Below are 27,731 nucleotides of genomic sequence, written 5' to 3'. Positions count from 1 at the left end.
AAAACTACGTCAAACTTAATTATTTCATTTATTATTTATACTAGCGGCCCGTCCCGGCTTTGCTCGAATAAAAACATAATATAACATATCATATATACACATAAACCAACCTCACTTTCTATTAGTGAAAACCGCATGAAAATCCGTGTAGTAATTTTGAGTTTGTCGCGTACAAATGTGGCAGATTATTTTGTCTTATAATGTGTAAGAATATTATTTTCTTATTTCAGGAACCCTTGATATGTACGTACTGAATCCGTCCAAGGACTCCAAATATGTTCGAGAATTTTTGAAAAGATGGCACAATAGTGAACAGAAATTATTCGAAGGTGCAAGTGTGTCAGGACAATTTAACTTTCCCGTTCCTAACCTCGTCTCAATATGCGCTCTTCTTGTGTGGCGGCCGGCGAATCCAGACGACACGATAACCAGGATAATGTTCCCTGGATCTACTCCACAACACAAAATATTTGAAGGCCTGGAAAAGTTAAAACATTTAGAATTTTTACAACATCCGACTTGTACTGGACGACAAATGACGCCAACAATAGCACCAGTGCCAACAATAACATCGACGACAACGAGCAGAACCACCAAACAAACAACGACAAGGACGAGCAAAGAAAAAAGTGTCATATCAGATAAAACCAAAGACGAAAGGATTGTGGAACCTGAACCACCACCAAAGGATGTAAAGAATGTGACAGACTCTAAAAATATCATAGATAACAAATTGCTCAGTGAATTAGTAGACGGTGAAGGAAAAAAAATTGAATCAGTTTTAAATGAGGCTATTACTGCCAGAGTAGAATCAAAACTAGAAGATAAAATTGCTCAATATGAGAGCGCAGTAATAGATGACTTGCCGAAAAAGAAGGACTTGAAGAAGAAAAATAAAGTTGTTGACAAGAAAACTAAAGGTGTTGATAAGACTGACGATACAAAAGATTCAATAACGAAAGTTGCAGAAGCTAAAAAAATAGATGCCGATAAGACAAAAATTGACGTGAAAAATAAAATGGAAACCCGGACAAAGACAGAACTAGCAAGTACAAGAAGTAAATTAAGCCATCGTGCTGTGCAAAAAACAGAGAAACGATCCGTTTCTACTGCGATAGACAAAAAAAAATTATCTGATGAAAAGAAATCACCACCAACTACCCCCAAGAAGTCTGTTGATACAAAAATGACTTCGTCCACAATACAACCAGTAAAAGATAGAGTTAAAACTAAGGTTAGAAAAATGAGTCCAGGTAGCACACCTGCTAAAAGTGCCAAAGAAGCAAGTAATCGTAGGGTAGTAGAATCTAAATACAAACAAGGATCACCCAAAAGAGATCTTGGTCAAAAACTTTCTGACAAAAAAGAATCAAAGACAAAACGAGAACCTATTTCTCGGAGACCAAGGCCATTAGCTTCACCTGTAAAAGGACTAAAAGCAATGAAAAGTCCTTCCAAATCCGTAAAATCAATAAAAACTGACACTAAGTTAAAAGGTTTGCAAAGGGTAAATTATGAAGATATTTTGAAAGATGCCAAAAAATCTGATGAAGACACTTCAAAATCGCTTGATGATATAAAACAGCAAGAACTTGATGACAGGGAAGAGCAAGAAATTGTACGGGAAATAGAAGCCGTTTTTAATAGAGACAGTGAAGCTGAGGAAAGAATTGAGTTTGTAGGCCGCTCAGATATAGAAAAAATTACTTGTTTAATTGATGATACAAAAACTGAGACGACTGCCGACGGAGAATTTGAAGAGGAGTATTTAATTATAGAAAAAGAAGAAGTGGACCAGTTCACTGAAGATTCAATTGTGGAACGAGATAGTAACCAGGATCATGACCAAGAAGATGAGTTACGAAAACATGTTAAAGACAAAGAAGAATCTGAAAAAAAGAAAGATGACACAGTACTCGAAAAAGTTAGAATGGAGCAATTCAAATCTAAACTTGATAAAGAAGCCTACGAAACTGAAACAAAACAATTAGAATCTAAAGAACATTCAGTAAGTGTTGAAGAAAAACAAGATATTAGCAGTGAAAAGAAAACATCAGATAGTAAAAGTGGTATTACTAAACCTAAAGACTCTTTTGAGCTAAATATTGTACAAGAATCACAGCCCGACGAAAAAATATCTACAACTATTGAATCTGGTGCCACTACTGCCCCAACATTACCCGAAGATGAACGTATTACGCTTGATGATATTAAAGAAGACCAACAAATTGAAGAAAAGCATGTTCAAGAGGAAACCAAAGAAATAATAACACAGCAAACTGTAAATGATTTTAAAAAACCTACATCAATAGAAAAAAGCACTAAACTTGAATCTGTACCAGCACCTATAAGAGAAATTGTAAAAACACCCGATGAAGTCGCCGATCTTCCTCTTCACGAAGTTGTAGATTACAGAACATATGAAGAGAAGAAAACGCCTATTGATGATGATATGTTCAAACGCAAACCAGATGTTGGTTTTGTACATGAAATAAAAGTACCTAAGGATTTACCACTGCGAGATGAAAATAAAGTAGGTAATTTGAAAGAATCAAAAGAAATTCAGGATGATGTAATCCATAAAACAGTACAACGTGCATCTCATGCAGAACTAGTTACTGTCACTCCAGGTTCTGCACCAGAATCACCCATGTACCACGATCAAATAAAAATTGCATCAATACCAACAAAAGATTTAGAACCAGTAAAAGAATATGAAAGTAGTGGATATAACTATGGACAATATACAGAGAAATTGAGAGAAACTCACATAACTACTATTGATTCACCAATAAAAGATGAAATCGTTATCATTGACGAAAATCTTTGTATGCCAGAAAAAATACCTTCAATACCTGAAGATGTTGAAAAAGAAATAGAAGAAGCCCGTAAAATAGAAATGATTGCAAAGCCACCAATTAGTCCAAAAGATATTGAAAAAATTGTTGCAAATGTAGCTGAAGTGTTAAAATCAGAAAAAAGTTTAGATGAAATAATAGCAGAAAAGTCACCAACAATTCGAAAATCACCAGAAGGTTTTTCAGGAGCTGATGCTACAATGACAAGTAATATAGAAGCAACAAAATTGTTTTTAATTGATGAAAAAGAAGCAAGGCAAACTGATATGCTTAAAGCCGGTAGTCAAAAAGAAAATTATGTAAGTGATAACATTCTGGACAGCAAAATTGAATTGAATAATATCCACAAAGAAGCTTCTCCAGTAAGGTCTATTACATCAGAAGATATAAGTGAGCCTTCAGACCGAACCGTATTGAGTGAAGGAAAAAGACCAAAACGAGAAAATTTTGATGAAAAACAAGAAAAAGGTAACAAAATCAAAGACGAAGTTGATTCAATTATATTAAAGAGCATTGATGTAAAGCAAGAAATAGAATTAAATGATCATAATTTAGATAAATCAGACATCGAATACGTGAACGATGAAAATAAATCCGACAAGAAGTTAAGTTTGACATTAGACTCAGCAAAAACATTGGAAAAATTGGAAGAAAAAATAGCTGACTTAAAAAGGAAAGAAGTAACAGACATAGTTTCAACAGAATCTTTGGCGATCAAGTTGGAAGAAAAAGTATTTCCTTCTACATTCACCATCGACATAGATGAATCTCAACCTGAAGCTGATCTCGACAAAGTTCTTCCTAAAGAACCTAGTAAAGAGACATTAGCTGATATTAGAGACAGTGACAGAGATATCATAAGTATTAAACAACCGGACTTATATTTCTCTTCTAAACTAACCACAGACAAAACTAGTCAAGTTCAAGATTCTGATGAAAAATTAAAAATGAAATGTGATGACGACGCAGAATCTGAAAATAAGGCAATATTCACTGATACTGATAAAATCTCTGCAAAGGAAGGAAAACTGCAATTCATGCCAGAAAAAGACAAAGACGAGCAAACGAACATAGATAAATTAAATGAAAACACTATCGTTACTGATAAGGAAATAAAAAACCTTGAGTCAGATATATTACCATCTTCTGTACAAGCATTAAGTTCAGAATCACTTGACTATTCTAATAAACTAATTTCTGACAAACTTGATCAAACGCAAGTAAGTTTAGAAAAATATATGTTTATAAATGAAAACGGAGAAAAGAATACACAAATTAATATCGATGGTGAAATTAAAAAAATATGCGACAGTATTATATTAGTGCAAAAAGAAGATATAAAAGAATTAACAGGATTTACAATTTATAGCAAACCAATAGAATTCATATCGAAGAAAATCGAAAAACTAACAATAGAAAATATAATAATCACGCGAACAATTGTAACTAAAACTATCAAAATAGTATATGCGAACAAACACGGTAAACCTGAAAAAGTAAAAACATTAACAATCATCGCTACCAGTGATGATGATACACTCAGTGAACCAAAAACTAATATTGAGCAACATGTTGAAGTATCTGATATAAGTGAGGATATTGCATTGTTAGACGAAATAGAGCCCATTTCCAGTAGTGCCTTTACTAATATGAATTTAAAACCTGAAAAATTAAAAGATCACACACAGAACGAATCAATTAAAGAGACAGAGAAAGAACTAAAGTCAGAAACAGTTTTAGCTCCAGAAGTAGAAAAATCTAAGGAGCCAAGCCCAGAGAAAGACGCTTTGGCGCCAGTGCTAGATAAATCTAAGGATCCTAGCCCAGAGAAAGATGCTTTAGCATCAGTGCTAGACAAATCTAAGGAGCCTAGATCAAAGAAAGACGCGTTGTTATCAGTGCTAGACAAATCGAAGGAGTCTAGCCCAGAGAAAGAATTGGCACCAGTGCTAGACAAAGGTAAGGAGCCTATTCCAGAGAAAGAAGCTTTGGCACCAGTGGTAGACAAATCTAAGGAGCCTAGCCCAGAAAAAGACGCTTTGGCGCCAGTGCTAGACAAATCTAAGGAGCCTAGCCCAGAGAAAGATTCTTTGACACCAGTGTTAGACAAATCTAAGGAGCCTAGCCCACTGAAAGACCCTTTGGCGCCAGTGCTAGACAAATCCAAGGAGCCTAGCTCTGAGAAAGACGCTTTGGCATCAGTGCTAGACAAATCTAAGGAGCCTAGCCCAGAGAAAGACGCTTTGGCACGAGTGCTAGACGAATATAAGGAGCCAAGCCCAGAGAAAGACGCTTTAGCACCAGTGCTAGACAAATCTAAGGAGCCTAGTCCAGAGATAGAATTGGCACCAGTGCTAGACAAATCTAAGGAGCCTAGCCCAGAGAAAGACGCTTTGGCACCAGTGCTAGACAAATCTAAGGAGCCTAGTCCAGAGAAAGAATTGGCACAAGTACTAGACAAATCTAAGGAGCGTAGCCCAGAGAAAGACGCTTTGGCACCAGTACTAGACAAATCTAAGCAGCCTAGCCCAGAGAAAGACGCGTTGTCATCAGTGCTAGACAAATCAAGGGAGCCTAGCCCAGAGAAAGACGCTTCAGCACCAGTGTTGGATAAATCAAGGGAGACTAGCCCAGAGAAAGACGCTTTGGCACCAGTGCTAGACAAATCAAAGGAGCCTAGCCCAGAAAAAGACGCGTTGTCATCAGTACTAGACATATCTAAGGAACCTAGCCCAGAGAAAGACGTTTTGGCAACAGTGCTGGACAAATCAAGGGAGACCAGCCCAGAGAAACACGCTTTGGCATCAGTGCTAGACAAATCTAAGGAGTCTAGCCCAGAAAAAGACGCTGTGGCACCAGTGCTAGACAAATCTAAGGAGTCTAGCCCAGAGAAAGACGCTGTGGCACCAGTGCTAGACAAATCTAAGGAGCCTAGTCCAGAGAAAAAATTGGCACCAGTGCTAGACAAATCTAAGAAGCCTAGCCCAGAGAAAGAATTGGCACCAGTACTAGACAAATCTAAGGAGCCTAGCCCAGAGAAAGACGCTTTGGCACCAGTACTAGACAAATCTAAGCAGCTTAGCCCAGAGAAAGACGCGTTGTCATCAGTGCTAGACAAATCAAGGGAGCCTAGCCCAGAGAAAGACGCGTTGTCATTAGTGCTAGACAAATCTAAGGAACCTAGCCCAGAGAAAAACGTTTTGGCAACACAGCTGGACAAATCAAGGGAGACTAGCCCAGAGAAACACGTTTTGTCACCAGTGCTAGACAAATCTAAGGAGCCTAGCCCAGAAAAAGACGCTTTAGCACCAGTGCTAGACAAATCAAAGGAGCCTAGCCCAGAAAAAGACGCGTTGTCATCAGTGCTACACAAATCGAAGGAGCCTAGCCCAGATAAAGAATTGGCACCAGTGCTAGACAAAGGTAAGGAGCCTATCCCAGAGAAAGAAGCTTTGGCACCAGTGCTAGACAAATCAAAGGAGCCTAGCCCAGAAAAAGACGCGTTGTCATCAGTGCTACACAAATCGAAGGAGCCTAGCCCAGATAAAGAATTGGCACCAGTGCTAGACAAAGGTAAGGAGCCTATCCCAGAGAAAGAAGCTTTGGCACCAGTACTAGACAAATCTAAGGAGCCTAGCCCAGAAAAAGACGCTTTGGCGCCAGTGCTAGACAAATCTAAGGAATCTAGCCCAGAGAAAGACGCTGTGGGACCAGTGCTAGACAAATCAAAGGAGCCTAGCCCAGAGAAAGACGCTTTAGCACCAGTGCTAGACAAATCTAAGAAGCCTAGTCCAGAGATAGAATTGTCACCAGTGCTAGACAAATCGAAGGAGCCTAGCCCAGAGAAAGAATTGGCACCAGTGCTAGACAAAGCTAAGGAGCCTAGCCCAGAGAAAGACGCTGTGGGACCAGTGCTAGACAAATCTAAGGAGCCTAGCCCAGAGAAAGACGCTTTAGCACCAGTGCTAGACAAATCTAAGAAGCCTAGTCCAGAGATAGAATTGTCACCAGTGCTAGACAAATCGAAGGAGCCTAGCCCAGAGAAAGAATTGGCACCAGTGCTAGACAAAGCTAAGGAGCCTAGCCCAGAGAAAGACGCTTTAGCACCAGTGCTAGACAAAACTAAGGAGCCTAGCCCAGAGAAAGACGCTTTAGCACCAGTGCTAGACAAAACTAAGGAGCCTATCCCAGAGAAAGACGCTTTAGCACCAGTGCTAGACAAATCTAAGGAACCTAGCCCAGAAAAAGACGCTTTGGCGCCAGTCCTAGACAAATCTAAGGAGCCTAGTCCAGAGATAGAATTGGCACCAGTGCTAGACAAATCTAAGGAGCCTAGTCCAGAGAAAGAATTGGCACCAGTGCTAAACAAAGGTAAGGAGCCTATCCCAGAGAAAGAAGCTTTGGCACCAGTGCTAGACAAATCTAAGGAGCCTAGCCCAGAAAAAGACGCTTTGGCGCCAGTGCTAGACAAATCTAAGGAGCCTAGCCCAGAAAAAGACGCTTTGGCGCCAGTGCTAGACAAATCTAAGGAATCTAGCCCAGAGAAAGACGCTTTAACACCAGTGTTGGACAAATCAAGGGAGACTAGCCCAAAGAAAGACTCTTTGGCACCGGTACTAGACAGATCTAAGGAGCTTAGCCCAGAAAAAGAATTGGCACCAGTGCTAGACAAAGCTAAGGAGCCTAGCCCAGAGAAAGAATTGGCACCAGTGCTAGACAAAGGTAAGGAGCCTATCCCAGAGAAAGAAGCTTTGGCACCAGTGCTAGACAAATCTAAGGAGCCTAGCCCAGAAAAAGACGCTTTGGCGACAGTGCTAGACAAATCTAAGGAATCTAGCCCAGAGAAAGACGCTGTGGGACCAGTGCTAGACAAATCTAAGGAGCGTAGTCCAGAGAAAGAATTGGCACCAGTGCTAGACAAATCTAAGGAGCCTAGTCCAGAGATAGAATTGGCACCAGTGCTAGACAAATCTAAGGAGCCTAGTCCAGAGAAAGACGCTTTGACACCGGTACTAGACAAATCTAAGGAGCCTAGCCCAGAGAAAGACGCTTTGGCACCAGTGCTAGACAAATCAAAGGAGCCTAGCCCAGAAAAAGACGCGTTGTCATCAGTGCTAGACAAATCGAAGGAGCCTAGCCCAGAGAAAGAATTGGCACCAGTGCTAGACAAAGGTAAGGAGCCTATCCCAGAGAAAGAAACTTTGGCACCAGTGCTAGACAAATCTAAGGAACCTAGCCCAGAAAAAGACGCTTTAGCGCCAGTCCTAGACAAATCTAAGGAGCCAAGTCCAGAGATAGAATTGGCACCAGTGCTAGACAAATCGAAGGAGCCTAGCCCAGAGAAAGAATTGGCACCAGTGCTAGACAAAGCTAAGGAGCCTAGCCCAGAGAAAGACGCTTTAACACCAGTGCTAGACAAAACTAAGGAGCCTAGCCCAGAGAAAGACGCTTTAGCACCAGTGCTAGACAAATCTAAGGAACCTAGCCCAGAAAAAGACGCTTTGGCGCCGGTCCTAGACAAATCTAAGGAGCCTAGCCCAGAAAAAGAATTGGCACCAGTGCTAGACAAATCTAAGGAGCCTAGTCCAGAGATAGAATTGGCACCAGTGCTAGACAAATCGAAGGAGCCTAGCCCAGAGAAAGAATTGGCACCAGTGCTAGACAAAACTAAGGAGCCTAGCCCAGAGAAAGACGCTTTAGCACCAGTGCTAGACAAATCTAAGGAACCTAGCCCAGAAAAAGACGCTTTGGCGCCAGTCCTAGACAAATCTAAGGAGCCTAGTCCAGAGATAGAATTGGCACCAGTGCTAGACAAATCGAAGGAGCCTAGCCCAGAGAAAGAATTGGCACCAGTGCTAGACAAAACTAAGGAGCCTAGCCCAGAGAAAGACGCTTTAGCACCAGTGCTAGACAAATCTAAGGAACCTAGCCCAGAAAAAGACGCTTTGGCGCCAGTCCTAGACAAATCTAAGGAGCCTAGCCCAGAAAAAGACGCTTTGGCGCCAGTGCTAGACAAATCTAAGGAGCCTAGCCCAGAAAAAGACGCTTTGGCGCCAGTGCTAGACAAATCTAAGGAATCTAGCCCAGAGAAAGACGCTTTAACACCAGTGTTGGACAAATCAAGGGAGACTAGCCCAAAGAAAGACTCTTTGGCACCGGTACTAGACAGATCTAAGGAGCTTAGCCCAGAAAAAGAATTGGCACCAGTGCTAGACAAAGCTAAGGAGCCTAGCCCAGAGAAAGAAGCTTTAGCGCCAGTCCTAGACAAATCTAAGGAGCCTAGTCCAGAGATAGAATTGGCACCAGTGCTAGACAAATCTAAGGAGCCTAGTCCAGAGAAAGACGCTTTGACACCGGTACTAGACAAATCTAAGGAGCCTAGCCCAGAGAAAGACGCTTTGGCACCAGTGCTAGACAAATCAAAGGAGCCTAGCCCAGAAAAAGACGCGTTGTCATCAGTGCTAGACAAATCGAAGGAGCCTAGCCCAGAGAAAGAATTGGCACCAGTGCTAGACAAAGGTAAGGAGCCTATCCCAGAGAAAGAAACTTTGGCACCAGTGCTAGACAAATCTAAGGAACCTAGCCCAGAAAAAGTCGCTTTAGCGCCAGTCCTAGACAAATCTAAGGAGCCTAGTGCAGAGAAAGAATTGGTGCCAGTGCTAGACAAATCTAAGGAGCTTAGCCCAGAAAAAGAATTGGCACCAGTGCTAGGCAAATCTAAGGAGCATAGCCCAGAGAAAGAATTGGCACCAGTGCTAGACAAAGCTAAGGAGCCTAGCCCAGAGAAAGAATTGGCTCCAGTGCTAGACAAAGGTAAGGAGCCTATCCCAGAGAAAGAAGCTTTGGCACCAGTGCTAGACAAATCTAAGGAGCCTAGCCCAGAAAAAGACGCTTTGGCGCCAGTGCTAGACAAATCTAAGGAGCCTAGCCCAGAAAAAGACGCTTTGGCGCCAGTGCTAGACAAATCTAAGGAATCTAGCCCAGAGAAAGACGCTTTAACACCAGTGTTGGACAAATCAAGGGAGACTAGCCCAAAGAAAGACTCTTTGGCACCGGTACTAGACAGATCTAAGGAGCTTAGCCCAGAAAAAGAATTGGCACCAGTGCTAGACAAAGCTAAGGAGCCTAGCCCAGAGAAAGAAGCTTTAGCGCCAGTCCTAGACAAATCTAAGGAGCCTAGTCCAGAGATAGAATTGGCACCAGTGCTAGACAAATCTAAGGAGCCTAGTCCAGAGAAAGACGCTTTGACACCGGTACTAGACAAATCTAAGGAGCCTAGCCCAGAGAAAGACGCTTTGGCACCAGTGCTAGACAAATCAAAGGAGCCTAGCCCAGAAAAAGACGCGTTGTCATCAGTGCTAGACAAATCGAAGGAGCCTAGCCCAGAGAAAGAATTGGCACCAGTGCTAGACAAAGGTAAGGAGCCTATCCCAGAGAAAGAAACTTTGGCACCAGTGCTAGACAAATCTAAGGAACCTAGCCCAGAAAAAGTCGCTTTAGCGCCAGTCCTAGACAAATCTAAGGAGCCTAGTGCAGAGAAAGAATTGGTGCCAGTGCTAGACAAATCTAAGGAGCCTAGCCCAGAAAAAGAATTGGCACCAGTGCTAGACAAATATAAGGAGCCTAGCCCAGAAAAAGACGCTTTGGCGCCAGTGCTAGACAAATCTAAGGAATCTAGCCCAGAGAAAGACGCTGTGGGACCAGTGCTAGACAAAACTAAGGAGCGTAGTCCGGAGAAAGAATTGGCACCAGTGCTAGACAAATCTAAGGAGCCTAGCCCAGAAAAAGAATTGGCACCAGTGCTAGACAAATCTAAGGAGCCTAGTCCAGAGATAGAATTGGCACCAGTGCTAGACAAATCTAAGGAGCCTAGTCCAGAGAAAGACGCTTTGACACCGGTACTAGACAAATCTAAGGAGCCTAGCCCAGAGAAAGACGCTTTAGCACCAGTGCTAGACAAATCTAAGAAGCTTAGTTCAGAGATAGAATTGGCACCAGTGCTAGACAAATCGAAGGAACCTAGCCCAGAGAAAGAATTGGCACCAGTGCTAGACAAACATAAGGAGCATAGTCCAGAGAAAGACGCTTTAACACCAGTGCTAGACAAATCAAAGGAGCCTAGCCCAGAGAAAGACGCTTTAGCACCAGTGCTAGACAAATCAAGGGAGCCTAGCCCAGAGAAAGACGCTTTAACACCAGTGCTAGACAAATGTAAGGAGCATAGTCCAGAGAAAGACGCTTTAGCACCAGTGTTGGACAAATCTAAGGAATCTAGCCCAGAGAAAGACGCTTTGGCGCCAGTGCTAGACAAATCTAAGGAGCCTAGCCCAGAAAAAGACGCTTTGGCGCCAGTGCTAGACAAATCTAAGGAGCCTAGCCCAGAAAAAGACGCTTTGGCGCCAGTCCTAGACAAATCTAAGGAATCTAGCCCAGAGAAAGACGCTGTGGGACCAGTGTTAGACAAATCTAAGGAGCGTAGTCCGGAGAAAGAATTGGCACCAGTGCTAGACAAATCTAAGGAGCCTAGCCCAGAAAAAGAATTGGCACCAGTGCTAGACAAATCTAAGGAGCCTAGTCCAGAGATAGAATTGGCACCAGTGCTAGACAAATCGAAGGAGCCTAGCCCAGAGAAAGAATTGGCACCAGTGCTAGACAAAACTAAGGAGCCTAGCCCAGAGAAAGACGCTTTAGCACCAGTGCTAGACAAATCTAAGGAACCTAGCCCAGAAAAAGACGCTTTGGCGCCAGTCCTAGACAAATCTAAGGAGCCTAGTCCAGAGATACAATTGGCACCAGTGCTAGACAAATCTAAGGAGCATAGTCCAGAGAAAGACGCGTTGTCATCAGTGCTAGACAAATCGAAGGAGCCTAGCCCAAAGAAAGAATTGGCACCAGTGCTAGACAAATCTAAGGAGCCTAGCCCAAAGAAAGAATTGGCACCAGTGCTAGACAAAGGTAAGGAGCCTATCCCAGAGAAAGAAACTTTGGCACCAGTGCTAGACAAATCTAAGGAACCTAGCCCAGAAAAAGACGCTTTAGCGCCAGTCTTAGACAAATCTAAGGAGCCTAGTCCAGAGATAGAATTGGCACCAGTGCTAGACAAATCTAAGGAGCTTAGTCCAGAGAAAGACGCTTTAACGCCAGTGTTGGACAAATCAAGGGAGACTAGCCCAAAGAAAGACTCTGTGGCACCGGTACTAGACAGATCTAAGGTGCCTATTACAGAGAAAGAATTGGTGCCAGTGCTAGACATATCGAAGGAGCCTAGCCCAGAGAAAGAATTGGCACCAGTGCTAGACAAAACTAAGGAGCCTAGCCCAGAGAAAGACGCTTTAGCACCAGTGCTAGACAAATCTAAGGAACCTAGCCCAGAAAAAGACGCTTTGGCGCCAGTCCTAGACAAATCTAAGGAGCCTAGTCCAGAGGTAGAATTGGCACCAGTGCTAGACAAATCTAAGGAGCATAGTCCAGAGAAAGAATTGGCACCAGTGCTAGACAAAGCTAAGGAGCCTAGCCCAGAGAAAGAGTTGGCACCAGTGCTAGACAAAGGTAAGGAGCCTATCCCAGAGAAAGAAGCTTTGGCACCAGTGCTAGACAAATCTAAGGAGCCTAGCCCAGGAAAAGACGCTTTGGCGCCAGTGCTAGACAAATCTAAGGAGCCTAGCCCAGAAAAAGAATTGGCACCAGTGCTAGACAAATCTAAGGAGCGTAGCCCAGAGAAAGAATTGGCACCAGTGCTAGACAAAACTAAGGAGCCTAGCCCAGAGAAAGACGCTTTAGCACCAGTGCTAGATAAATCTAAGGAACCTAGCCCAGAAAAAGACGCTTTGACGCCAGTCCTAGACAAATCTAAGGAGCCTAGTCCAGAGGTAGAATTGGCACCAGTGCTAGACAAATCGAAGGAGCCTAGCCCAAAGAAAGAATTGGCACCAGTGCTAGACAAAGGTAAGGAGCCTATCCCAGAGAAAGAAACTTTGGCACCAGTGCTAGACAAATCTAAGGAACCTAGCCCAGAAAAAGACGCTTTAGCGCCAGTCTTAGACAAATCTATGGAGCCTAGTCCAGAGATAGAATTGGCACCAGTGCTAGACAAATCTAAGGAGCTTAGTCCAGAGAAAGACGCTTTAACGCCAGTGTTGGACAAATCAAGGGAGACTAGCCCAAAGAAAGACTCTGTGGCACCGGTACTAGACAGATCTAAGGAGCCTAGTGCAGAGAAAGAATTGGTGCCAGTGCTAGACAAATCGAAGGAGCCTAGTCCAGAGAAAGAATTGGCACCAGTGCTAGACAAAACTAAGGAGCCTAGCCCAGAGAAAGACGCTTTAGCACCAGTGCTAGACAAATCTAAGGAACCTAGCCCAGAAAAAGACGCTTTGGCGCCAGTCCTAGACAAATCTAAGGAGCATAGCCCAGAGAAAGAATTGGCACCAGTGCTAGACAAAGCTAAGGAGCCTAGCCCAGAGAAAGAGTTGGCACCAGTGCTAGACAAAGGTAAGGAGCCTATCCCAGAGAAAGAAGCTTTGGCACCAGTGCTAGACAAATCTAAGGAGCCTAGCCCAGGAAAAGACGCTTTGGCGCCAGTGCTAGACAAATCTAAGGAGCCTAGCCCAGAAAAAGACGCTTTGGCGCCAGTGCTAGACAAATCTAAGGAATCTAGCCCAGAGAAAGACGCTGTGGGACCAGTGCTAGACAAATATAAGGAGCGTAGTCCAGAGAAAGAATTGGCACCAGTGCTAGACAAATCTAAGGAGCCTAGTCCAGAGATAGAATTGGCACCAGTGCTAGACAAATCTAAGGAGCCTAGTCCAGAGAAAGACGCTTTGACACCGGTACTAGACAAATCTAAGGAGCCTAGCCCAGAGAAAGACGCTTTGGCACCAGTGCTAGACAAATCAAAGGAGCCTAGCCCAGAAAAAGACGCGTTGTCATCAGTGCTAGACAAATCGAAGGAGCCTAGCCCAGAGAAAGAATTGACACCAGTGCTAGACAAAGGTAAGGAGCCTATCCCAGAGAAAGAAACTTTGGCACCAGTGCTAGACAAATCTAAGGAACCTAGCCCAGAAAAAGACGCTTTAGCGCCAGTCTTAGACAAATCTAAGGAGCCTAGTCCAGAGATAGAATTGGCACCAGTGCTAGACAAATCTAAGGAGCTTAGTCCAGAGAAAGACGCTTTAACACCAGTGTTGGACAAATCAAGGAAGACTAGCCCAAAGAAAGACTCTGTGGCACCGGTATTAGACAGATCTAAGGAGCCTAGTGCAGAGAAAGAATTGGTGCCAGTGCTAGACAAATCTAAGGAGCCTAGCCCAGAAAAAGAATTGGCACCAGTGCTAGGAAAATCTAAGGAGCATAGCCCAGAGAAAGAATTGGCACCAGTGCTAGACAAATATAAGGAGCCTAGCCCAGAAAAAGACGCTTTGGCGCCAGTGCTAGACAAATCTAAGGAATCTAGCCCAGAGAAAGACGCTGTGGGACCAGTGCTAGACAAATCTAAGGAGCCTAGTCCAGAGAAAGAATTGGCACCAGTGCTAGACAAATCTAAGGAGCCTAGCCCAGAAAAAGAATTGGCACCAGTGCTAGACAAATCTAAGGAGCCTAGTCCAGAGATAGAATTGGCACCAGTGCTAGACAAATCTAAGGAGCCTAGTCCAGAGAAAGACGCTTTGACACCGGTACTAGACAAATCGAAGGAGCCTAGCCCAGAGAAAGAATTGGCACCAGTGCTAGACAAAACTAAGGAGCCTAGCCCAGAGAAAGATGCTTTAGCACCAGTGCTAGACAAATCTAAGGAAACTAGCACAGAAAAAGACGCTTTAGCGCCAGTCCTAGACAAATCTAAGGAGCCTAGTCCAGAGATAGAATTGGCACCAGTGCTAGACAAATCTAAGGAGCCTAGCCCAGAGAAAGACGCTTTAGCACCAGTGCTAGACAAATCTAAGGAGCCTAGCCCAGAAAAAGACGCGTCGTCATCAGTGCTAGACAAATCGAAGGAGCCTAGCCCAGAGAAAAAATTGGCACCAGTGCTAGACAAAGCTAAGGAGCCTATCCCAGAGAAAGAAACTTTGGCACCAGTGCTAGACGAATCTAAGGAGCCTAGCCCAGAGAAAGAAGCTTTGGCTCCAGTGCTAGACAAATCTAAGGAGCCTAGCCCAGAAAAAGACGGTTTAGCAACTGTAGTAGACAAATCTAAGGAGAGTAGCCCAGAAAAAGACGTTTTATCAACTGTAGTAGACAAATCTAAGCAGAGTAGCCCAGAAAAAGACGTTTTAGCAATTGTAGTAGACACATCAAAGGATCCTAGCCCAGAAAAAGACGATTTTTCAACTGTAGTAGACAAATCTAAGGAGCCTAGCCCAGAAAAAGACGTTATAGCAAATATAGTAGACAAATCTAAGGAGCCTAGCCGAGAGAAAGATGCTTTGGCACCTGTGCTAGACAAATCTAAGGAGGCTAGCCCAGAGAAAGACGCTTTGGTACCAGTGCTAGGCAAATCTAAGGAGCCTAGCCCAGAAAAAGAATTGGCACCAGTGCTTGACAAATCTAAGGAGTCTAGCCCAGAAAAAGACGGTTTTGCAACTGTAGTAGACAAATCTAAGGATCCTAGCCGAGAGAAAGACGCTTTGTCACCTGTGCTAGACAAATCTAAGGATCCTAGCCGAGAGAAAGACGCTTTGTCACCTGTGCTAGACAAATCTAAGGAGCCTAGCCCAGAGAAAGACGCTTTGGCACCAGTGCTAGGCAAATCTAAGGAGCCGAGCCCAGAAAAAGAATTGGCACCAGTGCTAGACAAATCTAAGGAGTCTAGCCCAGAAAAAGACGGTTTTGCAACTGTAGTAGACAAATCTAAGGATCCTAGCCGAGAGAAAGACGCTTTGTCACCTGTGCTAGACAAATCTAAGGAGCCTAGCCCAGAGAAAGACGCTTTGGCACCAGTGCTAGGCAAATCTAAGGAGCCGAGCCCAGAAAAAGAATTGGCACCAGTGCTAGACAAATCTAAGGAGCCTAGCCCAGAGAAACACGCTTTGGCACCAGTGCTAGACAAATCTAAGAAGCCTAGTCCAGATAAAGAATTGGCACCAGTGCTAGACAAATCTAAGGAGCCTAGTCCAGATAAAGAATTGGCACCAGAGCTAGACAAATCAAAGGAGCCTAGCCCAGAGAAAGAAGCTTTGGCGCCAGTGCCAGACAAGTCTAAAGAGGCTAGCCCAGAGACAGAAGCTTTGGCACCAGTGCTAGACAAGTCTAAAGAGGCTAGCCCAGAGAAAGAAGCTTTGGCAACAGTGCTAGACAAATCTAAGCAGCCTAGCCCAGAAAAAGACGGTTTAACAACTGTAATAGACAAGTCTAAGGAGCCTAGCCCAGAGAAAGACACTTTGGCACCATTGCTAGACGAATCTAAGGAGCCTAGCCCAGAAAAAGACGCTTTGGCACCAGTACTAGACAAAACAAAGGAGCCTAGCCCAGAAAAAGACGTGTTGTCATCAGTGCTAGACAAATCGAAGGAGCCTAGCCCAGAGAAAAAATTGGCACCAGTGCTAGACAAAGGTAAGGAGCCTATCCCAGAGAAAGAAGCTTTGGCACCAGTGCTAGACAAATCTAAGGAGCCTAGTCCAGATAAAGAATTGGCACCAGTGCTAGACAAAACTAAGGAGCCTAGCCCAGAAAAAGACGGTTTAACAACTGTAATAGACAAATCTAAGGAGCCTAGTCCAGATAAAGAATTAGCACATGTGCTAGACAAATCTAAGGAGCCTAGCCCAGAGAAAGAAGCTTTGGCGCCAGTGCTAGACAAATCCAAGGAGCTTAGCCCAGAGAAAGACACTTTAGCACCAGTGCTAGACAAATCTAAGGAATCTAGCCCAGAGAAAGACGCTGTGGGACCAGTGCTAGACAAATCTAAGGAGCGTAGTCCAGAGAAAGAATTGGCACCAGTGCTAGACAAAGGTAAGGAGCCTATCCCAGAGAAAGAAGCTTTGGCACCAGTGCTAGACAAATCTAAGGAGCCTAGCCCAGAAAAAGACGCTTTGGCGCCAGTGCTAGACAAATCTAAGGAGCCTAGCCCAGAAAAAGACGCTTTGGCGCCAGTGCTAGAAAAATCTAAGGAATCTAGCCCAGAGAAAGACGCTGTGGGACCAGTGCTAGACAAAACTAAGGAGCCTAGCCCAGAGAAAGACGCTTTAACACCAGTGTTGGACAAATCAAGGGAGACTAGCCCAAAGAAAGACTCTTTGGCACCGGTACTAGACAAATCTAAGGAGCCTAGCCCAGAAAAAGAATTGGCACCAGTGCTAGACAAAGCTAAGGAGCCTAGCCCAGAGAAAGAATTGGCACCAGTGCTAGACAAAGGTAAGGAGCCTATCCCAGAGAAAGTAGCTTTGGCACCAGTGCTAGACAAATCTAAGGAGCCTAGCCCAGAAAAAGACGCTTTGGCACCAGTGCTAGACAAATCTAAGGAGCGTAGTCCACAGAAAGAATTGGCACCAGTGCTAGACAAATCTAAGGAGCCTAGTCCAGAGAAAGAATTGGCACCAGTTCTAGACAAAACTAAGGAGCCTATCCCAGAGAAAGAATTGTCACCAGTGAAAGACAAATCTAAGGAGCCTAGCGCAGAGAAAGAATTGGCGCCAGTGCTAGACAAATCTCAAGAGCCTAGACCAGAAAAAGACGCTTTGGCGTCAGTGCTAGACAAATTTAAGAAGCCTAGCCAAGAGAAAGAAGATTTGGCGCCAATGCTAGATAAATCTAAGGAGCCTAGCCCAGAGAAAGAATTGGCACCAGTGCTAGACAAAGGTAAGGAGCCTATCCCAGAGAAAGTAGCTTTGGCACCAGTGCTAGACAAATCTAAGGAGCCTAGCCCAGAAAAAGACGTTTTAGCAACTGTTGTAGACAAATCTAAGGAGCCTAGCCCAGAGAAAGAATTGGCACCAGAGCCAGACAAATCTAAGGAGCCTAGCCCAGAGAAAGAAGCTTTGGCACCAGTGCTAGACAAATCTAAGGAGCCTAGTCCAGAGAAAGAATTGGCACCAGTGCTAGACAAATCTATGGAGCATAGCCCAGAAAAAGAATTGACACCAGTGCTAGACAAATCTAAGGAGCCTGACCCAGAAAAAGAATCGGCACCAGTACCAGACAAATCTAAGGAGCATAGCCCAGAGAAAGAAGCTTTGGCGCCAGTGCTAGACAAATCTATGGAGCCTAGCACAGACAAAGACGTTTTGGCACCAGTGCTAGACAAATCTAAGGAGCCTAGCCCAGAGAAAGAAACTTTGGCACCAGTGCTAGACAAATCTAAGGAGCCTAGTCCAGAGAAAGAATTGGCATCAGTGCTAGACAAAGCTAAGGAGCCTAGCCCAGAGAAACTCGGTTTGGCACCAGTGCTAGACGAGCTTAGCCCGGAGAAAGACGCTTTGGCACCAGTGCTAGATAAATCTAAGGAGCCTAGCTCAGAGAAACACGCTTTGGCACCAGTGCTAGACAAATCTAAGGAGCCTAGCCCAGAAAAAGACGTTTTAGCAACTGTTGTAGACAAATCTAAGGAGCCTAGCCCAGAGAAAGAATTGGCACCAGAGCCAGACAAATCTAAGGAGCCTAGCCCAGAGAAAGAAGCTTTAGCACCAGTGCTAGACAAATCTAAGGAGCCTAGCTCAGAGAAACACGCATTGGCACCAGTGCTAGACAAATCTAAGGAGCCTAGCCCAGAAAAAGACGTTTTAGCAACTGTTGTAGACAAATCTAAGGAGCCTAGCCCAGAGAAAGAATTGGCACCAGGGCCAGACAAATCTAAGGAGCCTAGCCCAGAGAAAGAAGCTTTGGCACCAGTGCTAGACAAATCTAAGGAGCCTAGTCCAGAGAAAGAATTGGCACCAGTGCTAGACAAATCTATGGAGCATAGCCCAGAAAAAGAATTGACACCAGTGCTAGACAAATCTAAGGAGCCTGGCCCAGAAAAAGAATCGGCACCAGTACCAGACAAATCTAAGGAGCATAGCCCAGAGAAAGAAGCTCTGGCGCCAGAGCTAGACAAATCTAAGGAATCTAGCACAGAGAAGGACGTTTTGTCACCAGTGCTAGGCAAATCTAAGGAGGCTAGCCCTGATAAAGAATTGGCACCAGTGCTAGACATATCTAAGGAGCCTAGCCCAGAGAAAGAATCGGCACCAGTACCAGACAAATCTAAGGAGCCTAGCCCAGAAAAAGACGCTTTGGCGCCAGTGCTAGACAAATCTAAGGAATCTAGCCCAGAGAAAGACGCTATGGGACCAGTGCTAGACAAATCTAAGGAGCCTAGTCCAGAGAAAGAATTGGCACCAGTGCTAGACAAAGCTAAGGAGCCTAGCCCAGATAAACACGGTTTGGCACCAGTGCTAGACGAGCGTAGCCCGGAGAAAGACGCTTTGGCACCAGTGCTAGATAAATCTAAGGAGCCTAGCCTAGAGAAAGAAGCTTTGGCACCAGTACTAGGCAAATCTAAGGAGCCTAGCCCAGAAAAAGACGTTTTAGCAACTGTTGTAGACAAATCTAAGGAGCCTAGCCCAGAGAAAGAATTGGCACCAGAGCCAGACAAATCTAAGGAGCCTAGCCCAGAGAAAGAAGCTTTGGCACCAGTGCTAGACAAATCTAAGGAGCCTAGTCCAGAGAAAGAATTTGCACCAGTGCTAGACAAATCTATGGAGCCTAGCGCAGAGAAAGAAACTTTGGCACCAGTGCTAGACAAATCTAAGGAGCCTAGCCCAGAGAAAGAATTGGCACCAGTGCCAGACAAATCTAAGGAGCCTAACCCAGAGAAAGAAGCTTTGGCGCCAGTGCTAGACAAATCCAAGGAGGCTATCTCAGAGAAAGAAGCTTTTCCACCAGTGCTAGACAAATCTAAGGAGGCCAGCCCAGAAAAAGACGCTTTAGCACCAGTGCTAGACAAATCTAAGGAGCCTAGCCCAGAAAAAGAATTGGCACCAGTGCTAGACAAATCTAAGGAGCCTAGCCCAGAGAAAGAAGCTTTGGCGCCAGTGCTAGACAAATCTAAGGAGGCTAGCCCAGAGAAAGACGCTTTGGCACCAGTTTTAGACAAATCTAAGGAGCCTAGCCCAGAGAAAGAAGCTTTGGCGCCAGTGCTAGACAAATCTAAGGAGCCTAGCCCAGAGAAAGAAGCTTTGGCGCCAGTGCTAGACAAATCCAAGGAGGCTATCTCAGAGAAAGAAGCTTTTCCACCAGTGCTAGACAAATCTAAGGAGGCTAGCCCAGAAAAAGACGCTTTAGCACCAGTGCTAGACAAATCTAAGGAGCCTAGCCCAGAAAAAGAATTGGCACCAGTGCTAGGAAAATCTAAGGAGCATAGCCCAGAGAAAGAATTGGCACCAGTGCTAGACAAATATAAGGAGCCTAGCCCAGAAAAAGACGCTTTGGCGCCAGTGCTAGACAAATCTAAGGAATCTAGCCCAGAGAAAGACGCTGTGGGACCAGTGCTAGACAAATCTAAGGAGCCTAGTCCAGAGAAAGAATTGGCACCAGTGCTAGACAAATCTAAGGAGCCTAGCCTAGAAAAAGAATTGGCACCAGTGCTAGACAAATCTAAGGAGCCTAGCCCAGAGAAAGAAGCTTTGGCGCCAATGCTAGACAAATCTAAGGAGGCTAGCCCAGAGAAAGACGCTTTGGCACCAGTTTTAGACAAATCCAAGGAGCCTAGCCCAGAGAAAGAAGCTTTGGCGCCAGTGCTAGACAAATCTAAGGAACCTAGCACAGAGAAAGACCTTTTGGCACCAGTGCTAGACAAATCTAAGGAGCCTAGCCCAGAGAAAGTAACTTTGGCATCAGTGCTGTACAAATCTAAGGAGGCTAGCCCAGAGAAAGACGCGTTGTCATCAGTGCTAGACAAATCAAGGGTGCCTAGCCCAGATAAAGACGCTTTGGCACCAGTGCTAGACAAATCTAAGGAGTCTATCCCAGAGAAAGAAGCTTTGGCACAAGTGTTAGACAAATCTAAGGAGCCTAGCCCAGATAAAGAATTGGCACCAGTTCTAGATAAATTTAAGGAGCCTAGCCCAGAGAAAGAAGCTTTGGCGCCAGCGCTAGACAAATCTAAGGAGGCTAGCCCAGAGGAAGAAGCTTTAGCACCAGTGCTAAGTAAATCTAAGGAGCCTAGCCCAGATAAAGACGTTTTAGCAACTATAGTAGACAAATCTAAGGAGCCTAGCACAGAGGAAGATGCTTTGCCACCAGTGCTAGACAAATCTGAGGAGGCTAGCCCAGAAAAAGACGTTTTAGCAACTGTAGTAGACAAATCTAAGGAGCCTAGCCCAGCTAAAGACGTTTTAGCAACTGTAGTAGACAAATCTATGGAGCCTAGCACAGAGAAAGATGCTTTGGCACCAGTGTTGGAAAAGTCTATAGAGCTTAGCCCAGAAAAAGTCACTTTGGCAACAGTGCTAGACATATCTAAGGTACCCAGCGCAGCGAAAGAGAATATTCAGTCAAATAACGAAACCGAGTCTTTCAAATTGGATGACAAATATGATATTCCTAGTCCTGAATTAGTCGTTGATATTTCTAAAGAATCTTGTCCTGATATGATTCATTCTATGAACATTGATAAATTTAAAAAAATTAGTTCTGAAACCGTCTTAGACAATTTGATGGCAATCCACTCAGAAAGAGATAGTACATCGATTACCAGTAATGAAACCATAGATACTCCTAAAGAACTCAGTGGTTTGACTATTTACGGGGAGCCTGAAGAAGACATTTCAACTAAAACAGAAGAAGTTTTGAAAGAAAATATAGTTATCGTTAGAGTTTGCATTACCAAAATAATCAAAACTAAATATGCTGATAATACCGGACTTTTGAAAAAAATAAAAACGGAAACTGTTACAATCACAACAGATCAATATCCAGATGGTTCTTCTAGCACTTCTAAGGAAAGCAGTATTTCTATTGTAGATATATCAGATAACGATAGCTATGCGAAATTCCACGATGAACAAATCTTTGACAATATTCACTCTCAAAAAAATGGAGATTCCTTTAGTGACGATAGTCAAACTGATTACAAAGAAAAAATTTCAAATGTATCTGATGAAGATAAGATGACTAAAGATAAGTCACCTTTTCTCCAACATTCAACGAAGTCTGATTCTAGTTCAGAAAAAACTAAAGAGAAATCTATACATAAAATATCTAAGAGATCAGTCTCAGGTGATAAACGTTTCGACGAACATTTATCATCCAAAAGAGATAGTTTAAGTCAAACATTGTTACATGGGAGCAGTTCTGAAGACTTGTCTAAAGAAGTAAGCTTAGAAGAAAAATACAGTTTTGAAAGTTCTGAAAAATCAGCAAAACGCAGCTATATTGATTCAATGCAATCTATCAGTAGTCAAACAATGAGTCGAGATTCTTCAACATTAAAACAAAGCATTAAATCAGACACAAAGGTAAGAGATGTTGACTCTCCTAAAGAAGATTTATTGTTATCAGAGACATCTGACTCTGGAGTGCACAGCATTCCAATGGATATAGAACAAGATTCTATAGATAAAGCAATGATTTCTCAATTTTTTGAAGGAACTACTGTACATAGCGCAGCGCACCTCATTGAATCCATTCATAAAGCTTTTAGCGAAGAATCGGTCCAACAAGGTATAAAAACTGAAAGTTTAACTCCACAGCCTGAATATGATCGAGTATCTACACCTCCTACAGTTCCAGTTAGTCCATTGCCAAAAACTCCTAGTAGCTTTCAAGATGTGAAAGTTAGTGATGGTGTCCAAAGTGAAATATCTTATGATAAATCAGATGGTAGTGATGAAACTATAACTAAAGTGGTACATGTTGGTGAAGATGTTTTAACTCAAAAAATATCTACGTCAACAGAAAAAGTACCCAAATTAATGAAATCGTTGGCTGACGTAGAAAGCTCTGATCCCGATTTAGTGACTCTTATGCAAACAATGGGAAAAATTAAAACGGAAACTGATACAGTAACTAAAATAATCAAAGAGGGAGAAAATGTTGTGACGCAGACAATAACGACTGTTACAACTAAAGAAGTTATATCAAGAGAAGATGGGACCCCTCAAAATATAAAAACCACTATTGAAACAACAACATTGAGCAAAGGCTCAGATGGATCTACTACTACTACAAAAGATACCCAAACCTTACTTTCTGAATGTTCTTCCAGCCTTCGATCTACCTCACAAATGGATTTATATACAAAAGACTATAAACATGATAAAGATCATTTTGAGACTGAAGAAGAAAAATCTGAAACGTCATCAAGCCAATCAAAAGATGCTGCCGAAAGTCTTCAAGAATATGATATTACGGATACTGATAAAAAAGTAACTGATAATGCAGAGACTAAATTAAAATATGACTTTGTCCAAGAAACTGACGAATTAGATGATAATGTTGAAGACACAATTATTGATACTGATGTTAGTAAAAGAATAATTAAAGAAAATAATATTGATATCATAGAAACAATTACAACTATAACTAAAAAAGAGACACTCAAAGTAGATGAAAGTAAGAAAATTATAAAAACTACTGTTGAAACTAATGTGAGTAAAGAATATCCTGATGGTTCTAAAGATGTTCAAAAAAATGTTGAAGTAAAAACGGAAGAAGTCGTTTTAGATTCAAGTAGTAATTTGGATAAAATTCTAAGTGAATATATTATGCTTGATGAACCAGAAGTTAGTACTATATCAAAAACAGAAGACATAATTGAACAAAATGTGTTGATTAAACGCAGTATATTAACAAATATTGTAAAGACAAAATACGTTGACTCTAAAGGCTTTCCTCGAAAATTAAAAACCGTCACAACTGTTACTACGACTGATGAATATCCTGATGGATCTTCAACTACCAAAATTGATAGTAGTACTTCACTTACTGATTTAGAAAAAAATAACGCAGTGGAAGTTTCAGATCTCGTTGATTTTACTGAATTGGAAGATAAGTCAATTGCAGTCGACAAACAAGAAAAAAGTATCATGCTTGATGGGAAAAGTGTACTGCAAATTATAACCACAACTACTACAAGAGAAATATTAGCTAGCAAAAACAAGTCAAATAAAAAAATTAAGACCACAGTGGAAACTGTTACTGAAAATTGTAGAGCAGATGGTATTACTGAAGTAACTAAAGATGTGAAAGTGACAGTATCTGATCATGGCATAAACTCTGGAGACCTGAACCTTGTAGGTTTTGGTGAAATAAGTGAACCCGAAAGAGACACAGTTACTAAAACCGATATAATAATGGAAAATGATTTATCAATAAAAAGAAAAATAACAACCTCTACAACAAAACAAGTATTTGGTAACATTGATAGTAACATAAAAAGGACCAAAATAACAGTACAGACTGTAACTGACGATGAATACCCTGATGGTTCTATCATAACAAAAACCAGTGAAAAAGTATCTTTTATAGATGAAACACTCGTTAATCAAATAACTGGTACTTTGGAAACAACTTCAGATAAGAGTATAGTTGAAAAAAGTAATGAACAAGAAATAAAATCAGTTAAAAAGGTTGAATCTGATCTTAATACTACTAACATTGGTGAGCAATTATTAGATAAAAACGTAGAAGATATCCTTAGTGCATTGAATCTCGAAGGAGAACCAGAAACTAGTGAAACAAGTACAACGGAAGAAGTTAAAGAAAATGGAATTACTATAACTAGACTGATTAATAAGCGAATAATAAAACTAAAGTATTCAGACAACAACGGTGCCATTAAAAAAATAAAAACTATAACGACAATCACCACAACTGATCAATATCCGGATGGATCATCACAAACATCTGTCAATACATATACTTCCATAAGTGACATTTCGACTGATGATATTCTACAATCCCATGATTTACATGATTTTCCTAATTTGGAAGATAAAACAACGAATATAGACACGCAAGAAAACTTTGTTGTAAGAGATAACATAGAAATAAAACAATTAATTACTACGACAACTACTAAAGAAATATTTTCTTCTCAAGATAAATCAAAAAGAAAAGTCAAAGTTACTATTGAAACTGTAACAGAATCAATACTACCAAATGGAGTTACCGAAGTCAGTAAGGAAGTGAAAGTTTCAGTAGCTGACTATGGTATGGAAACATTTAATGAAAGTTTAGAAGATTATACTTTAGTAGGGCAACCTGTTATACAATCATCTTCGGAAACAGAAAATATTGTGGAAAATGGAGTAAATATCTTACGAAAAACAACTATCACTACAATATGCGAAAAATTTGAAAGTAAACTTGCGCATTCAAAGAAAATTAAAACTACCGTAAGAACTGTAATTGAAGATGAGCATCCAAATGGCTCTATAGTTACTAAGAAGAGTGAAAAGGTATCAATCGCTGATATATCACCTAAAGTAACGATGGCAGAAGGAGATACTGAGCCTATGGAATCCTATATCGATGACTCTGAAATTGTTGAAGATACTTCTGAGGAATCTGATGTTCAAAATGAAATAGTACAACAAGGTCCTGTTACAATCAAGCGCACAATTACTACAAAAACTAAGCGAGAAATATTGGCAAGCTCCGATAAAAATATAAGAAGAGTTCGGACTACTGTGGAAACGATCACTGTAGACGAGTATCCGGATGGATCAACTGAAACTACAAAGGATGTTAAAATTACCATTTCTGAATTTCAGAAAACATCCGACAGTGATTTGCAGGCTGCATTACAAGGGTTAAAAGCAACAGGTAAAATTAAAACATCAGTTGATAAGAAAGTTAATTCTATCGATCATGAAGGAGAAAAAATTACTCAAACAATTACTACATATGTAACCAAAGAAGAATTAAAAAATAATGAAACCAATGAAATTGCTGTCAAAACTGTTACAGAGACATTGACAGAAAATGAAAAGGTTGATGGATCGATTGATATCACCAAAGATGTACGAACACAAATAACATATTTACCATTAGGTACGAGCTTAGATGACTGGACACCAGAAGAATTGGAAGAAATTGAAAAACAGCCGATAGTCGAAGAAAAACCAGCCAAAGCACATGAATTACCACTAGAAAAGAAGGAAAATTATAGTCAAGGGCTAAAATCAACAAAACAACGTTCTCCTGTAGGTGAAATCACAACTGATACCGAAACATTTACAAAGGTTATTCATGATGGTGATAACGAAATAACACAAACAATTACCATTGTTACAACAAAGGAGGTAGTAAGTCCAGAGAAAATTAAAATTACAATTGAAACAACAACTGTCAGCAAAGGCAGTGATGGTGTTACTAAGACAACAAAATCTACTAAGACTACTATATCAGAATTTAAAGAAGAGTTTGAAGAAATTATTGACACAGGTGAAAGCGAAAAGTCATATTCAAAACATTCTTCGAAAACAGGCGATATGAGAAGTTCATCCGCAGCTAGTGATGACTTGGATCATCCTGGCATATCGTCTCCGCCGTCAGACATCAGTTCACGTGGTTCTAGAGCCGCCACTCACATATGGGGAACTGAAAGCAGCGGAATTTACTACAGTGATGACGATGGCCAAGGAAGCCCTAGCAGCACAAAGTCACAGATTGCGCATTCTCCACGATCTAATTTAAGCTTTGAACTTGATTCAAAGTTGCCAGCACAACGGGAAGGTAATGACGTAATTTTTGAGAAGCATGATTTCGAATCATCACTAGCAAAAGATCCGATGTCATGTTCTATTTATGGACAACTAACAGAAGATGATTCATGCACATCTTCTACCCATTCAGAAGCAAAGACTGAAGTTCACGTAGTTGATAAACCATTATCTAAACTGACTGATGATTTCCTGACACAGGAAAAATTTCATGCTGAAAGTACAATGCACATTAGTAAAAGTAAATCTGATGCCACATTTTTACAAGAAGCCGACGAGCATTTTGAAAAGGCAATAGAGGACTATAAAAAAGTAAGTGGCTCGGAAGTTATTAAAAATATTACTGCTAAGTACGAATTTCATGACCAAAGTCAATCTAGTTTGAGTCATCATGAATCTTCCAAAGAGGAGAATGTTATTACACTCAAAGATCTTAAGTCTGACACAAAGAAAGTTTCAGAATCTAGTTCATCTACAAGTAGCAAAAAGGAAACAAATAGTGCAGAAAAAATGGAATCGAAAGATTCCACATTGAAAGACCCTATTGAATCTTGGGGAAAGCCACTGGGCTTGCCGAGTCCAGTTGGTCCACCTACACAGACAGATGGAAAAAGTACGCCTAAAAAGCAAGCTCCTAGCTCGACCGTGCTGAACAAAAATAAAATTAATCAAGAGAAAAGTAAAGAAGCAAAAAATCGCGCCTCTGAATCACCAAGTAAGAAAAAGGCCCCCACTCCAGTTTATATGGAACTGACATACGTCCCGCATCATGGCAACTCATATTATTCTGCGCTGGAGTTCTTCAAACGGGTACGAGCCCGATATTATGTATTCTCGGGTACGGAACCATCCAAAGAAATTTATAACGCTCTTCTGGATGCCAAGAAGACTTGGGAAGATAAAGATTTAGGTAAGATTTATATCAATCATTTAATTCATTGTGAAATCACTTGAACTGAAAAATGTGATGTGATGTGATAAGTAGTATAAGTTATCTTATCATAGGATATATATCAATCATTTATTTATCATTTATATCATATATTTAGTAGATATTGTATGTTACATCAATGAATAAAAAAGTCTAATACAAACACATGGCGATCCTGCCAGTCGGGTGGCCATATTAATATATTTTTTTTAAATATACACTATTGGTGAAATATGGTGTTAATTATGAGAGAGGGGAAATTGTGGTGATGATAAGATAAATAATGGAATTAAATCAAAAATGACA

The 27,731-nt window shown here is 41.8% G+C and overlaps 1 protein-coding gene across 4 annotated transcripts in view; it reads left to right on the top strand.

Annotated features, from left to right (window-relative positions):
• The window catches only part of LOC128675795 (microtubule-associated protein futsch), a 163,337-nt gene that overhangs the window by 131,050 nt on the left and 4,556 nt on the right, over positions 1-27,731 (top strand). For 2 of the 4 annotated variants that reach the window (XM_053755468.1, XM_053755472.1), the window contains one exon: positions 231-27,404. In XM_053755468.1, the coding sequence (XP_053611443.1) occupies positions 231-27,404 (27,174 nt within the window). The remainder of the gene's footprint in view (positions 1-230; positions 27,405-27,731) is intronic. The other 2 variants (XM_053755470.1, XM_053755471.1) reach the window with 2 other exon arrangements.

Source organism: Plodia interpunctella, chromosome 15 (assembly GCF_027563975.2).
Source record: "Plodia interpunctella isolate USDA-ARS_2022_Savannah chromosome 15, ilPloInte3.2, whole genome shotgun sequence".
Lineage (NCBI taxonomy): Eukaryota > Metazoa > Arthropoda > Insecta > Lepidoptera > Pyralidae > Plodia > Plodia interpunctella.
Note: the sequence above shows the minus strand (reverse complement) of the source record. Positions and strands in the feature narration are given on the sequence as shown.